Source organism: Cynocephalus volans, chromosome 4 (assembly GCF_027409185.1).
Source record: "Cynocephalus volans isolate mCynVol1 chromosome 4, mCynVol1.pri, whole genome shotgun sequence".
In the NCBI taxonomy this organism is placed as follows: Eukaryota; Metazoa; Chordata; class Mammalia; order Dermoptera; family Cynocephalidae; genus Cynocephalus; species Cynocephalus volans.
In genome coordinates, this window is record NC_084463.1 from 34514057 (window position 1) to 34530715 (window position 16659).

Below are 16659 nucleotides of genomic sequence, written 5' to 3' on the forward strand. Positions count from 1 at the left end.
CATCTGCCAACATCTGTCTGCCCACCATCTGTTGACTGTTACTCCACATAACTTCAGTCAAAATGAAGAATTTCTAGCTAAGGATCATCTCACAGACTGTTACAACCAATCTCTTACTACCAAAACTACTAACAGTTGCTAGAACTCAATCGCAATGTTAGACAAACAATTACTTGTAACCACCTTTCCTTCTAATCGGTCTTTTTTCCTATAAAGTCAACTTCTTTATTTCTGCAGAGCACTTCTCAAGGTAACTTGAAGTGTCTCCAAGACTGTAGTTACTCAATTTTGCTCAAATAAACTCCTTGTTGTTTAATATGTGCTTCAATTTCTTTTAAGTTTCACACATTAAATGTGTACTACATAATATCAAAGGTCCAAAAAGCATGAAATAAAAATGATACAACTAAAGGTAAATATAGTGTCTTAGTCTGTTTCTGTTGCTTATAACAAAATACATGGAACTGAGTGATTTACAGAGAAAACAAAACTTATTGTTTACAATTTCAGAGGCCAGGAAGTCCAAAATTCAGGGAACATCTATGGTGAGGGACTTTTCTGGTGGTGGCTTTACAGTAATGCAGGGGTCTCACATGGCAGAAAATGGTGGAGGAGAGAAAGCCTAACCTCTCATGTGCTCTTCTTTTAAAGCCCTCAGAGCCACACCCCCGACCACCACTGTTAATACATTCACTAAAGCATGGTTCTACAATCTAATCACTTCTTCAAGTCCCCATCTTTCAATTATCATAATAGGAATTCTCATCCTCAGCAGTTACAATGGGGATTAAGCCTCAATGAGATTAGGGAGGTATGCAATCTATAGCATATAGAAAAAAGCACAACTATGGTTGGAAAATTTTGCACTTCTCTCTCCATATGTGATAGAACTACACACAAATTCAGTAAGGTTATAGAAGAGTTAAGCATCGCTATCAACCAAAAAGAGTTAATTGATATTAACAGAACACTACATGTAAAGTCATCAAAATATATATTATTTTTAGGTGAACATGAAATACTCACCAAGATAAAGCCTATGGTAGGCCACAAGTCAGTTTTAATACATTTAAAATTATGGAAATCATACAGAACATGACTCTCCAACAATAGCCATATTAAACAAAAAATCAATACCTGCAAAATATTAAAAATTACCAACTATTTACAAACAACAATATCACCACAGTTAATACCTTAAAACATTGCTGACAGAAATTTAAAATAACTTATATAAATTTTAAAAATATGCCTTGTTGCTATGTTCATCATTGAAAGGCTCAGTGCTGTTGAGATATCAATTCTCTATAAATTAGTCTTTAGCTTCAATGTAATTCCAAATAAAATATCCAGAACTCTTGGATAAATTGACAAAATGATTATAAAATGAAAAATCAAGAACTCTAGAATAGCAAAAACAATCTGATAATGGAATAACAAACTTCCAGACTTATTACCAAGCTACAGTTATCCAGTTAGTGTGATATCAGCAAAAGGATAGACATAGAGTTAGAAGGAGTACAACAGAGTTCAGAAATAGACTCACATATACACCAACAAATGATTTTTGACAAGAGAGGTAAAGAAATGTAATAGGGATAAACTTTCTTTTCAAAAAGTGGTGTTATAATTGGATATCCTCATTAAAATAAAAGAACTTTGAAACCATACACAATATTCAATTATGCATGTATAATTATAAATGCATCATAGCCCTAAAAAAAGGATAAGCTTTATGTTTTCTAGTAGAAAAAAAATCAGTAAATATCTTTGCAACATTGGCATAAGCCAATGCAGAGAAAATAGAGAAAGAATTTAAAAAATGATAAATTGGATTTCATCAAATTAAAATCTCTGGACTTGCTGTGCTAGCTTAGCCAGATTACTGGCTTCACTAAGCTTGGGTTTCTACATTTGTAAAAAAGTTATTTTGGGGATATGGAGAACAGAACAAAAAATTAAAATGTGTAAAGCACGGCAATAGAATATTCTAGAATGTGTTATAGAAATGAAAAACCACTGAAATGCAGAGACTTTGGTGGCTTAGTACAACTGACATACATTTAGGTGTGAATCAGTGGGGGTTCTCTTCCATACAGAAACCACAGGATCCATCTTTCCATCATCTCATGATATATACTCAACATGCGGACATTGAGATTACTGAACACTTATAGTGAAAAATGATTACCACAATCAAGCCAACTAACATAGTCATCACTTTTTCTACATGTTTATTTTTATGAATTGTAATGCTGCTTTGATTACTGTAGCTTTATAATATATTTTAAAATCATCAAATGTGATACCTCCAGCTTGTTCTTCTTGCTCAAGATTGCTTTGGCTGTTAGGTGTCTTTTGTGGTTCAATACACATTTAAGAATTGTTTTTCCTATTTTTATGAAAAATGGCATTGTGATTTTGATAAAGATTTCATTGAATCCAGAGATCACTTTTAGTAGTATGTTCTGAAGGCTGATGGTGGTCATGACTGCACAACAATATGAAGATGGATGGTAGTTAACGATTATGGTTAGCCAAACACATAAAAGAGGGTTAAAATGGAAAATTTTATTTTATGAATATTGTATTACAATAAAAATAACTAGCAAAAATAATTTTCAAAATTTTCCAAAAAATTGAGTTTTATTCATTCTATGAGGCCAGCATAACTCTAACACCAAAGATAGATAAAGATAACACAATAAAAGAAAAGTTCATACCAATATGCCTTATAAATATACATTGAAATATCAACTAACAAAATACAAGTAAACCAAATTCATCAGGATATTAATAATACCATGACCACGTAGGATTTATCCCATGAATGCAAGAGTGGTTCAAGATAAAAAAAAAAAAATCAATCAATGTAATATACCACATTAATGTAACAAAGAAAAAAAAAAGATCATCTCAATTAGTGCAGAAATGGCATTTGATAATATCCAACGTCTTCCATGATAAAAACATCCCAGGATTAGGAATAAAGAGGGGTTTTCTTAATATAATAGAGAGGGTTTATGAAAATCCCACAGCTATCATAATTCTAAATGGTGAGAAATTAAAATCTTTCCCCCAAGATAAGAAATAAGACAACATACTCATTTTTGCAAATTAACAATTGTTGTTTAACAATTTCAATTGTCTAATTTCAGTTAGACAAGAAAAAGAAATAAGAAACATTCAAATTAAAAAGAAAAATGAAAAGGTATATTCCCAGATGATACAATCCTGTTTGTAGAAAATCCTAAGGAATCCGGTAGAGAGCTTTTAGAGTTAATAAATAAACTCAGCGAAGTTGCAGTATACAAAATCAGCATGCAAAAATTACTCATGGTTTTATATATCAGAATGAACAATCCAAAAAAGAAATTAAACAAGTAATTTTATTATAATAGCATCCAAATGAATTAAATACAAGGGAGAGTCCAGAAATAAACCCATGCATCTATGTATTTGGGTTTTTTGACAAAAGTGCCAATTCTATTCAATGAGAAAATAGTCTCTTTAACAAATGGTGCTGTAATCATATTCCACATACGATCAGATAAGTTTGAGCCCCTATCTCACACCACATGTAAAAATTAACTCAAAATATATCAGTGATTTCAATGTAAGAGCTAAAACCCTAAAACTCTTAGAAAAAAAGAATGGTAAATATTTCTGAATTTAATTTTGTAATTGATTCTTAGATATTACACTAAAAGCACAAAAAAAAGGAAAAGGAAAAGTAGGGATGGCGAGTTAGCTCAGTTGGTCAGAGCACAATGTCGTAATCAAGGTCAAGGGTTTGAATCCCCATAGCACCCAGCTGGGGGGAAAAAAAGAAAGAAAGAGAGAGAGAGAGAGAAAGAGAGATAAAAAGAAAAAAAATAGATAAATTTCCTCAATATTCACAACTTTTGTGTATCAAAGAACATTATCAAGAACATGAAAATGGATGGCAGAAAGTGAACCCAGAGACCTCTCCAGCCACATGGAGCTCTGTGCCTGACCAGCAGACAGCAGGAAGCCCCCACCACTGCCACAGACACTGCTGCTATGTAGTTAGTCTGCCACAGCCTCTGCCTCTGCCACAGCTACCACCACAGCCACTGCCAACATAAGGGTGGCTTGCCACCATAAGAGCAGCCACCACCACTGTTTAGGTGGCCCACTGACCACTCAACTGCACTGACACAAGGACCATCACCAGTGGAGCCCAAGGAAAGAGGAGAACAAGCACAAATCAGTGGCCCAAACCATAGGGGGAATTATGCTGCCACATACAATAGCACACCTGGGGGTGGGAGGGATGTGCACAACCCATGTAACTTCTTTGATCTGGGGAGAGAACAGAAACTAGGGTAGTCAAATAGAGTTGGAAATAAAATTCCCAATCACCACCAATCCATCCCCCAACGCAGGGGAAGCAAGGACACAGGAGGAGCTTCTACCTGTCGGAAAGAGAAACACAATCCAGAGTCACCCATTCAAAATGAGGCACTCCAGTATACCCCAGTATACTGGGGTTATGGGACACTAGCCAGGGTGCCAACAAACTCACCCAGGATCACCTCAGCCAGAGAAACAGGGAACCTAGCCTCTTCTTTCAAGAGCTTGAGAGCTCACCCATGCACTCTATGAACCAACATAGTGTCACTAATCTCAGCAAGAAATCACTAAGTGCCCAGTGCCTATGTCATGGAGGCACTCACATGCAATGCCAACACTGAAGGCAGCTCAAGTACATGAATGGACAGTACGCTACTGTGTCTACCCGAAACCAGTACTAAATGGTCAATATAAAACACATCTACAAAAGGAAGTCTCTCTCCTCAAAGCCCACTCCAGAGTAACAGAACAAGCAACTGCTCTACCAGATGACCAGACATCAGCGTAGGCACTAAAAATACAAAAACAAAGAAAGAAAGAAATATGGCAGCACTGAAGGAATATAATAATTCTCAAGCACCAGACCCTGTAGGACAGGAAGTCCTTGAAATGACTGAAGAGGAATTCCTAGCAACAGTCTTAAGAAACTCAGTGAGACACAGGGAGACTCATGTAGATGCCACAACAAAATGAAAACAATTATCCAGGATCTGAAGGAGGAAATGTAGAAAGAGATCGATGCCTTAAAAAAGAATGCAGCAGAGATCCTGGATTTATTATTGTGAACACCCCAAAGTACCTTCTAGTGCATTCAAGGTTGAATTCACCCAAATATAGAGATTATTGCTAGACTACAGATGAATTTTATCTAAAAATCAAGAAAGAGCTCAGCTATTAATTGGAAATCTAAGCTCCGAAGCTTACAAATTGCCTGGTTAGAACAAGAGTTCAGGAGTTGGGGTCCCTAATAAAATTCTCCGTCTGGCATACCACACTGCTTTCTCAGGGCTGCCTTTACGTCCTTATTCCTTAGACAGTAGATGATGGGATTCAGGGTTGGGGGAACAACTGTATAGAACACAGACAGAAGAAGATCCAAAATTGAGGGAGAATTAAGACAGTGGCTTCTCATAGGCAACACTGCCAGATATCACAAAGAGCGTTCCAACCACGAGATGTGGAACACAAGTAGAAAATGTTTTTGATCTACCCTCCTTGGATGGAATCCTCCTTACGGTAGAAAAAATGTACATGTATGAAAGAGTAATCGAAACAAAGCAGATTATGACAAGACATGTAATAAAAGCCATCACTCCAATCTCAATGATGATTACTTTAGAGTCTAAGAGACTTAGGAGTTGTGGAATATCACAGAAAAATTGATTTATTCTATTAGACCCACAGAACGGTAATGAGAATGTTGCTGTCACATGCATGAATCCACAGATCCCCCCGCTGAGCCATGACATGGCCATCATCTTCACACAGGCACCTTGGTTTATGATGACCTCATAATGTAAGGGCTGGGTGATGGCCACATACCGGTCATAGGACATCACTGTAAGGATGGCTATCTCGGTCGATGCCAAGTCAATGAAAAAGAAGACTTGCAGAGCACACCCCAAGAAAGAAATGCTGGTATTATGAGTCAAGGAACTGACAATAGATTTGGGAACTGTGACAGAGATGTAGCAAACATCTAAAAAGGATAAGTTTCTCAAAAAGAAATACATCGGGGTTTGGAGTTGAACATCCAGAGTGGTAAGCATCATGATTAGGAGATTTCCCAAGAGAGCTGCCAGGTAAACTAGTAAAAATAGAGCAGCATGTACAATCTGAATCTCCCAGGAGTCTGAAAATCCTGTAAGGAGAAACTCAGCAACTTCGGTTTTCTTTATATCATTTGCGGTCATTCCATTCCTTCCTAAGGAGAGAGAAGAGTGGATTATAGATATATCCAATATGGCTATCCCAAACGATATTTCTAAAGCAACTAGATGTATGGCAATTAAATAAAATATTACTCATATGCAAATGTGGATGCTGTCTTTTTAAATCTCAATCTCGATGAATCAGCATAGTGCTTTATACAAACAGTGTTCTCAGTAAATATATCCTGGTATGTGAGGGGTAGGAAGAGGTACAATGAAAATGAAAATGAAAAGGGAGAATAAATAACAATAATGAGGTAATCAACAAAAAATATATAGTATTAACAAAAGAATAAAGATAAGTGCAAGCACTTGGAGAAAAAAAATTAATATTAGTATTATTCCATCTATTGAATATTCACATTTATCTTGAAGCATATTACTTGCTCCTGTGTTAGAGTAAGGCATTGCAAATTGTCATCATTTTCTTCAGTTTGGGTAAAAATGAAAGATGGTGGTGTTAGTGATCTGGAAAAGACTATTTCATAACTATTCAGTTAGATTGTAGTCACAACCTTTCAAAAACTATCGAGATGTTTATTAAATACCTCGCACGGTAGGCATAATTATAAGCTCCTCAGGTAAAAAACCACCTTGTTTTTGAAGAACCAATTCTTGAATTCAAAGCTTAAACAACCTAATGGAGAACATAGTGAGGTAAAATACTAAGCAGAATCTGATATAATAAGCAATAACAGAAAAAAGTGAGAAATAGTGATAGTCAATTGCATCAAGGAAAGAAATTGATCTTGCTCTGTGTTGTTATAGAAGACTTGCAAAGAACCATATCTGAGCTAGGTCTTGAGAAATACTTTACCAAATGATTTCTAGACAAAATTTGTGGTATTAAAATATAGATATAGATTAAGTAGAAAGTGTGCATTTAAATAAGTTTAATGGCTTTATGTACTACTCTTTAGACTTCATCTTCAAAGTTGAGAATTTTTAAAAAAGAATGTTGAATATGCATTCAAGACACCTAAAAATATTGAATGGTGACTATGATAATTTTTTCTAGTGACAGTTACACATTTTATTTGTTTTTTTTGTTTTATTTTTAGCCCAGTAAAATGTATAGAAGTTTAGCTCTCTGACTTTTATAGTGTTTCAAGCCAAACTGAAACAGATTTTTGCCTTTATGGATTTATGAAGCTACAATTTATGCACAATAAATGGTATCCACTTAAAGTGTGTAATTTGAGGAGTTTTGACATTTCTATATGCCTATGAAATCACCACCACAGTCTGGACACTATATTTCTATCACATCAGAAAGTTTCCTTATACTTCTTTGTATACAAGCGCTCTCTCTCTCTCTCTCTCTCTCTCTCTCTCTCTCTGCCAATTCTCACTCTAGACAACCACTGATTCTCCTCCCTTTCTAGGGCAGATCAATGATTAAATGGGGAAATAAAACCAGGAAGGTGTCAACTAAGGGTCTCTCTACTGAAAAATCTCGTATATCTACTGGTTCTAGCCTTCCCACACTAACTGCCTAGATAGCCTATTGTTAGAGGGACAGATGCAACCAAATGGACAGAAAAATTCTTGCCCTGACCAAACAAAAGAATTCACAAATTTTAAGAGTATGTTTTGACTATAACTTACCACTGGCTAATATCTCCTTCATTCAAATACTTTAAAGAGATTATGTGGTGACAGTAATTATCAGGACCGCTATCAAGGACCCTAATGTGAGGACTATCATGCACTTGAGGAAAGGAATTTAAATTGTCTAATGGATTTTATTGCTTTTTAAAAATTTGGTCAGTACGAACATGTTAAAATGTCCACAGAACATCCTTTTCATTCAACACACACACACACACACACACACACACACACACACACACACACACACACACACACACACACACACCAAAATTTTCATGACTGAAAGGAAATGTAGCCTCATCCGATTCCACCACATGTTAAGATGCACATTAGACACATAGCTCCATTTTCCCCCCATTCCTTCATCAATATGCACTGGTTACTCCCAGATACCAAACCACAACCACCCAGTGAAAGAAATGGATGTGTATTCTCAGAGTTTTGGTCCTTTACCTATGACTTAGATAAAAAGAATATGGGAATACATAGGTGACATATACTAATTAAAAAATAAAATAACATTTTTACAGATTTATTTTTTAAAGTTATGGTATTGCTCTTACTGCACGGTGTGGGATGATTTCTGCTGAACTGAGTCATTGAGCAACTTCAGTTGTTCAAAATTTTAAATGCTTCTATTTTTATGTCTGAGAAGGAACCTTAGTTTATCTGGATATATATCAGATCAAATTTTTCAAATGCCTTGATCTCACAAGATGGCTGCAGCCCTTAAATTGATATTGCAAAATGTCTTTATCTTCTCCCTGATGCAGAAATATGAACGTGGTGAGTACCATACATGAAGTGATGACCATGATGACCAGTCTGGGTGAAGCAGAGGGTAGGAGGCAAGAAAAATGGGTCAAAAAGGTGGTGAAGACTAAATCCCCAAGAAATGCTTGGGATTTTACCCTGAAGGGACCGAGCAAGACCAGCCATATGCAGATGTGGTTTGACTTGCTTATGGCAGGAGTTGACAGGGAAAAATATCGACCAGCAGCCAAATGCAGTCCTGTTTGCCTTGTGGCAACTATTGCACCCTGAACAGTGTTTGACTAAACATCTGGAAACAGGTGGCAAGGTACAACCAGTGTATTTAAGAGGTTTTTTGGTTACTTCTGCAGAGGCAGATGGACTGTTCATTTTTGGCTCGGGACCAGGCAGAGGTGCTTGTCTTTGGGGGACAGATGAGGACTGGAGGCCTCATGTTGAACTGGTAATACATTGGTCTGAGACAAATATATAGCGTGTGTTAGTATTGGTGTCGCCAATGCAGACTGTAGCTTGATACATGGCAACCAGATAAGTTTCCAGGGGCCACAGTGAATGCTGATGGTTATAGAGGACAGACTATTACAGTCAAAGCTGTGTCATTGCCATTGGGCATAGGACAATTGCCCCCTTGTGTATATACTGTGTATTTATCTCCTGTATTTGAATATGTCTTGGGTATAGATGTGCTTTATGGGTTACACCTGTGAACAATGGTTGGAGAATTCCATCTGCAGATACAGACAGTAAGGCCTGTGCTGCAGGGACATGACAAGCATGATCCACAGGTTTCCCAGGCCAGGCATGTGGTTAATGTGAAACGGTACTGCCTGCCGGGAGGGCATGCAGAGATAGGTGCCACTATATTGGAGTCAAAAAAATGTTGGCATTATTCATCATGCACATAGCCCCTTTCATGCCCCAGTATGGCCAGTGAGAAAACCTGGTGGAACTTGGAGGATGACTGTGGACTATTGGGAGCTAAACAAAGAAATGCCTCCTTTGCATGTGGCTGTGCCTTTGGTTCATGACTTGATGGATCAGCTGATGACTCAGCTAAGAACTTATCATTATGTGTTGGACCTTGCAAATGCTTTTTTCTCTGGCCAATATGTCAGCTTGCTGAATATGCACTGAGTTTCCTACCAATGTGGTGCAGGATTCCCATTAATCACGCCAGTGATGACTACTAACCAGACATGAATATGAGTGGGGTTTTCATGGCTAGTAGTTGAAAGGATAGAGCTACGGAGACAAGCCTCAAGGTGTATTGAATGTACAATAAGTATGGAGTTTTTATGGATGAAAGCATCAGCCATCCTCACTAAAGGAACACTGCGGAAGATCTCAGATGCATGGATTGTATGGCAAGAGACCCTCAAGGGGTGGAGTGTGAGGAAAGTGGAGTTGGCTTAGCCAGGCCCTCTTGCCTCATATCTGGCTGGGTATGATTCAGCACATCCTTTGTAAACAAGTTACATAAGAGTAGAGTTAGTGCACTTGAGCAGCTGTGTACCCCTTGGCTCTTTGCCACTATTATGTACTTTTGGTATGGAAGGCAGCAGCTCTGAACCACTGGTCAGCAGAGCTCACATCTGAGAATAAAGCATGTCCACTTTGCCAGCAGCTGCTCAGTTTTTCTTTCACTTACCTAACTCAGGACCTGCACAGGACAGGGCAGAGGAGTTAGTGATCCAGCCCAACACAATATTTTAGAGATATCAGCATATAAGTCTTGTAGTAGTTTTGTTAGATTTACACCTATTTCTTTCTTAGAGATTATAAATGATATTTTATTTTTAATATTAGTTCCCATTTGTTCATTGCTCTTATACAGAAATATAATTTATTTTTCCACGTTTTATTTGTGTCTTGTGACTTTCTAAACTCACTAGTTGGTTCTAAGAGGGTTTTTTTTTTTTTTTAATAAACTCCTTGGGATTTTCCACATTATGTCCTCAGCAAACAGGAATAGTTATACTTTTTTTCTGATTTACATAATTTTAATTTTTTTTCTTGGCTTAATTTGCTTACTAGAACTTCAAGTGTTATATTGAATAGCAATAGTAAGAGAAAAAAACCATTTGTGCCTTGCTGAGTCTTAGTAGGAAAACATTCAGTTTTTCATTATTAAATATGATTTTAGTGGTAGGTTTTACAGTAGATAGTCTCCATTAAGCTGAGCATTTACCTCTATTCCTAGCTTGATGAGAGTTTTTAACATGAACAGGTGGGTTTTAAATTTCAGTGATCTTCAGAATCAATTTATGTGATCATATGATTTTATTAGCCTGTTCTTACGGCGAATTACATTATTTTTGAGTATTGAATCAAATTTGCATTCCTGGAATAAACCTCACCTAACAATGATGCACAACTAATTTTATACATTACCTGCTTATATTTTATAATATTTTGTTAAGGATTTTTACATCTATACTCATGAAGGATATAGGTCTACATTGATTTATTTTTTACTGGCTTTATCTGGTATTCATGTACACATAAAACTGGCTTCATAAAATAAATTGGGAAGTGTTTTGAACTTTGCCGTATTCCAGAAAAGATTTGCAGAATTGTTGATTCTTCTATAAATGTTTAGTAGAAATCTCCACTGATATCAACTGGCCTTGGAGATTTATTTTTCAGAAGTTTTTAAAGGATGAATTTAATTTGGTCAATAATTGTTTTACATTGGGTTAGTTATGATACTTTCTGGTTTTGGTGGGATTTGGTCCATTTTATCTAAGGTGTCAAGTGTGTGTCAAATGTGTGTATGTGTTCATTGTATTTCTGTATTATCTATTGATGTTTGGAGGACCAATACAGATATTGTCTGTTTCATGTTCACTATTAGTAATTTGTATCTTCTCTCATTTTATCTTTCTCAGTCTTGCTAGACTTTTCCAATTTTATTTTTTTACTTGAAAAATATTAATCGTACATATCTGTGCTGAATATCAATTCCTGTGTGAATATGTGCTGCTCAAGTCGGGATAATTAGTATATTCAAACTTACACATTGCAATCATTTTTTGTGGCCCTTTAAGAATTTCTCACTAATCTCCCTCTGCCTCCAGCTTTGCCACCTCTGTTGGCCTCAATTCTGCTCTCTCCTTCTGAAAGTGCAATGAGTTATTGTGATTGCTGTGTATTTCCACCTTCGTTTTTTTATTTATTTGTGTATTTTTTTTTAGATCCCAATTATGATTGAGCACATGAGGTATATCTCTTTCTGGGCCTGGCTTATTTCACTTAACATGATTTTCTCTATGTTCGCCCATGTTGCCGCAAATGGCAGTATTTCATTCTTCTTTATACCAGAGTAATACTCCATTGTGTACCACATTTTCCTCATCCAGTTGCTATCTGTGGAGAAAATAGGATAATTTAGTCAGGCTCCCTTTGCATTTCTTGTAAACAAGTTACCTGTGGGTAGGGTTAGTGTGCATGTGCACCCATGTATCTTTCTAGTTAATTGCTTTTGTGTGTTCTTCAGTTTGTGTAGCAGGCTGGCAGCAGAAAGCTCACATCTAACAATAGAGCATGTTTATTCTGCTGGCAGCTGCTCAGTTTCAGTTTTTCTTTGGACTTTGCTGGTAGCAGTTGAGTTTCTGAGTTTCTCTTTGTACTCCCTAACTCTTAGACATGTGTGTGCTGAACAAAAACTATTCCTTCTTCAACCAAGGCTCCAAGGACCTTTTTGCCAGTTACCTAGCTCGTAGACCTGCATGTGAAGGGTTTGCGAATGGACTCGAGGGGTCTGTGAGCACCAGAGACCCAGCCTTAGCTCTACACTATCAAAGAACATTGAGATTGGTTCCAACTCATGGCTATTGTAAATAGGGCTGCTATAAACATGGGAGAGCAGGTATCCCTTTGACATGATGATTTCTATTCATTTGAGTATAAACCCAGTAGATGGATTGCTAGATTGCATGGTAGTTCTACTGGTAGTTGTTTGAGAAACATCCACACTATTTTCCATTATGGCTGTACTAATTTACAGTCCCACCAAGAATGTAGAAGAGTTCTCCTTTCTCCACATCTTTGCCTGTATTTGTTACTCTCTGTCTTTTTGGTAATGGCCAGTTTAGCTGGTGTGAGATGATATCTCTGAAAGAAAGTGAGCCAAAATGCTGGGTATCAATCAAGCTTTATTAAAGGAAAATAATCTGCTGGGCTGCGCTCAAAGTGGAGGGCAGCCAGGGCTGCCCTCAAAAAGGAGGACAGCACCAGGTATGGGGGTGAGAGAGCTTATACAGGGCACCAAGGGCTGGCTGATACAATCAAGGAGGGGCATTATGCTAATACGGAAGCTATGTGCCCAGGGTGGACAATTGCACCCTTGCAGCAGCAAAAGCATTTCTGTTTCTCAGAAATCATGAGGTTTCTCACGAAGGGAGGGGCTGTTGACTATTTTGTGCTTATTGTGTGCAAAATGGCACTGACCACGTCCAAGATCCATCATTCTCAATGTGGTTTTGATTTACACTTCTCTAATGCTTAGTGATATTGAGCAATTTTTCATGTGTCTAATGGCCATTTGTATATCTTTCTTTGAGAAATGCCAATTTACTTCTTTTGCCCATTTGTTAAATGGAATATTTGTTTTTCTACCGTTAAGTTGTTTGAGTTCTTTGTATATTCTGGATATTCATCCCTTGTCAGATGCATAGTTTGCAAATATTTCCCCCCATACTGTAGGTTGTCTTTTCACTCTGTTAAGTGTTTGTTTTGTTGTGCAGAAGTTTTTCAGTTTCATATCATCGCATTTGTTTATTTTTTTCTTTTGTTACCTGTGCTTTTGAGTCTTATTTATAAAGTCTTTACCCATTCCTGCATCCTGAATTTTTACCCAATGTATTCTTTTAGGAGTTTTATAGTTTCAGCTCTTATATTTAAGTCTTTAATTAATTTTGAGTTGATTTTGGCACATGGCAAGGCATACAGGTCTAGTTTCACTCTTCTACATATGGATGTCCTATTTTCATTGCACCATTTATTCTTGTTGCCTTTGTCAAAGATCAATTGATTGTAGGTATGTGGGTTGATTTCTCAGTTCTCTATTCTGTTCCATTGGTGTGAGTGTATGTTTTTATGTCAGTACCATGCTGTTTTGATTACTATACCTTTGTAGCATAATTTGAAGTCAGGTAGTGTTATACCTCCAGCTTTACTTATTTGTCTATTTTTATTTATTTATTTTTTTCACTCAGGATTGCTTTGGCTATTCAAGGTCTTTTTTGTTGCCTATGAATGTTAGAATTGTTTTTCAATCTCTTTGAAGAATGTTCTTAGTATTTTGATGGGGATTGCATTGAATCTGTAGATTGCTTTGTGTGATATGGACATTTTCACAGTGTTAATTCTTCCAATCCAAAAGCATGGAATGTCTTTCCACTTTTTGTGTCCTCTTTAATTTTTTTCAGTCATAATTCATAGTTCTCATTGTAGAGGTCCGTCACCTCCTTGTTAAAGTTTATTCCTAGGCACTGTATTTTTTTTTTTTTTTGGTGACTATTGTAAATGGGTTTGCTTTCTTGATTTCTTTTTCTGCTAGTTTGTTATTGAAGTATAAAAATGCTACTGAGTTTTGTGTGTTGATTTTATATCATGTACCTTTACTGAAATCATTTATTAGCTCTAAGAGTTTTTTGGAGAGTCTCTTGGTCTTTCTGTATATAAGATTAATTCATCTGCAAACAGAGACAGACTCACTTCATCTACTCCAATCTGGATACTCTTTATTTCTTTCTCTTCTCTGATTGCTCTGGCTAGTACTCCAATATTATGTTAAATACGAGTGGTGGGAGTGGATATCCTTGTCTTGTTTCTGTTCTTAAGAAATAATCTGAAAAGCTTTTCCCCATTTAGAATGATATTGGTGGTGTGTTTGTCAGATATGACTTGTGTTTTGTTCAGATACTTTCCTTCTATACCTAATTGCTGTGAGTCTTGATCATGAAGGGATGCCAAACTTTTTATTGAATTTTTAAATTAAATTTAATTTAATTTTTTATTATACATACATGTGGGGTACAATGTTGATTTTCAATAATTGTGTACAATGTGTGGTGGTTAGATCAGTATGGTTAGCTTATTCATCAGTACAATATGCAATCATTCCTTGTGTCCATTGTCTGATTCCTCATTAACTCCCCTCCCTCTACCTCTTCCCTCCACTTTTCTACATCTAGCTTTCTAAAAGTTCAGTGTATTACTGTGATTGTTGTTTCTTTCTTTCTCTCTGTCTCTCTTTATTGTTATTTGTTTATTTATGGATTTAGCTTCCATTATGAGTGAGAACATGTGGTATTTCTCTTTCTGTACCTGAGTCGTTTCACTTAGAATAATTTTCTCCACATTCATCCATGTTGCTGCAAATGGTAGAATTACATTCTATTTTATGGCTGAGTAGTATTCTATTGTGTATATATACCACAATTTCCTTAACCAGTCATCCATCTATGGACATTTAGGTTGGCTCTAACACCTAGCTATTGTAAATAGAACTGCAATAAACACAGGAGTGCAGGTATTCCTTCGACCTGATGTTTTCCAATCTTCTGGATATATCCTCAGTAGTGGGATTGCTGGATCATATGGAAGTTCTATCTGTAGCTGTTTAAGGAACCCACATACTGTTCTGCATAATGACTATACTGATTTTCAGCCCCACCAACAGTGCAGGAGGTTTCCTCTCTCTCCACATCCTCACCAGCATTTGTTATTCTCTGTCTTTTTTTAATAGCCAGTCTGATTGCAGTGTCAAATTTTGTCAAATGTTTTTCTGCATCTATTGAGATAATTCTATAGTTTGTGTCATTTATTTTGTTGGTGTAGTGTATCATATTTATTGATTTGCATATGTTGAGCCATCCTTGCATCACTGGGATGAATCCTATTTGAACATGCTATGTAATCTTTTTGATGTGTTGCTCTATTCTGATTGTTAATATTTTATTGAGGATTTCTGCATCTATGTTCATCAAAGATATTGGCCTGTAGTTTCTTTTCTTGTTGTATCTTTGTCTGGTTTTGGTATCAGAGTGATGCTGGCCCATAGCATAAGTTTGGAAGAATGGCCTCTGTTTTAATATTTTGGAATAGTTTGAAGAAAAGAATTAGTATTAATTCCTCTTTAAAGGTTTTGTAGAATTCAGCACTAAGCCATCCCATCCTCGGGCTTTTCTTTGAGGTGAGGCTGCTGATTACTGCTTCAATGGAATTACTTGTTATTGGACTGCTCAGGTTTTCTATTTCTTCTTGGTTCAGTCTTAGTAGTTCCTTTCTGTCCAGAAATATATCCATTACCCCCAGGCTTTCAAATTTATTGGCATATAGTTGTGTATACTAGTCCAATGATTCTTAGCATTTTTCTGTATCAGTTATAATGTTTCCTTTTTCACTTCTGAATTTTATTATTTGGGTCTTCTCTGCTCTTTTTTTTTTTTTTTTTTTTTTTTTGGTCAACCTAGCTAATGGTTTGCCTTTTTTTTTTCTAACAAAACCAACTTTTGTTTCATTAATCGTTTGTATCATTTTGGGGGTCTCTATATCATTTAATTCTGCTCTGCTCTTAATTGTCTCTTTCCATCTGGTAATTAGTGATGCTTGGCCCCCCAGGGTAGGTGTAACCGCCACTCTCAGCTAAGTTAGAGAAGCAGATTCAATGTCAGCTTACCCTTTGGGATGAAAGTGTGTCACTCATCCCTCTGGTAATACATCCATCAACAGCAGTTCCAGTTCCAAGATAGCTTAGTGCAGTAGTCCCATGGGCCACAGAGAACAGGCCAGTGTTGGCTTTTCTGGAGAAGCACAACTATGTGAACTCCAGACAGCTTCCTTAGCTGAGTTTAGTGCCTGTGAGAACTGCCAGGGTCCCCAGTGGTGAGGACTGTAGGTATGCAAGGTGTTAAGGAGAGCTGCTTGGGTCCTCTGGCTTGCTTCTTTCCTGCAGAGA

General features: G+C 36.7%; 2 protein-coding genes across 2 annotated transcripts in view; one reads left to right on the forward strand and one right to left on the reverse strand.

Moving 5' to 3' along the window:
- The window catches only part of LOC134375210 (glutamine and serine-rich protein 1-like), an 824919-nt gene that overhangs the window by 675938 nt on the left and 132322 nt on the right, over positions 1-16659 (forward strand).
- On the reverse strand, positions 5342-9129 carry LOC134374954 (olfactory receptor 14L1-like). Its single transcript, XM_063093107.1, is given in 3 exon segments — positions 5342-5491; positions 5493-6301; positions 9039-9129. Coding segments are annotated over 3 exon segments (1050 nt in total).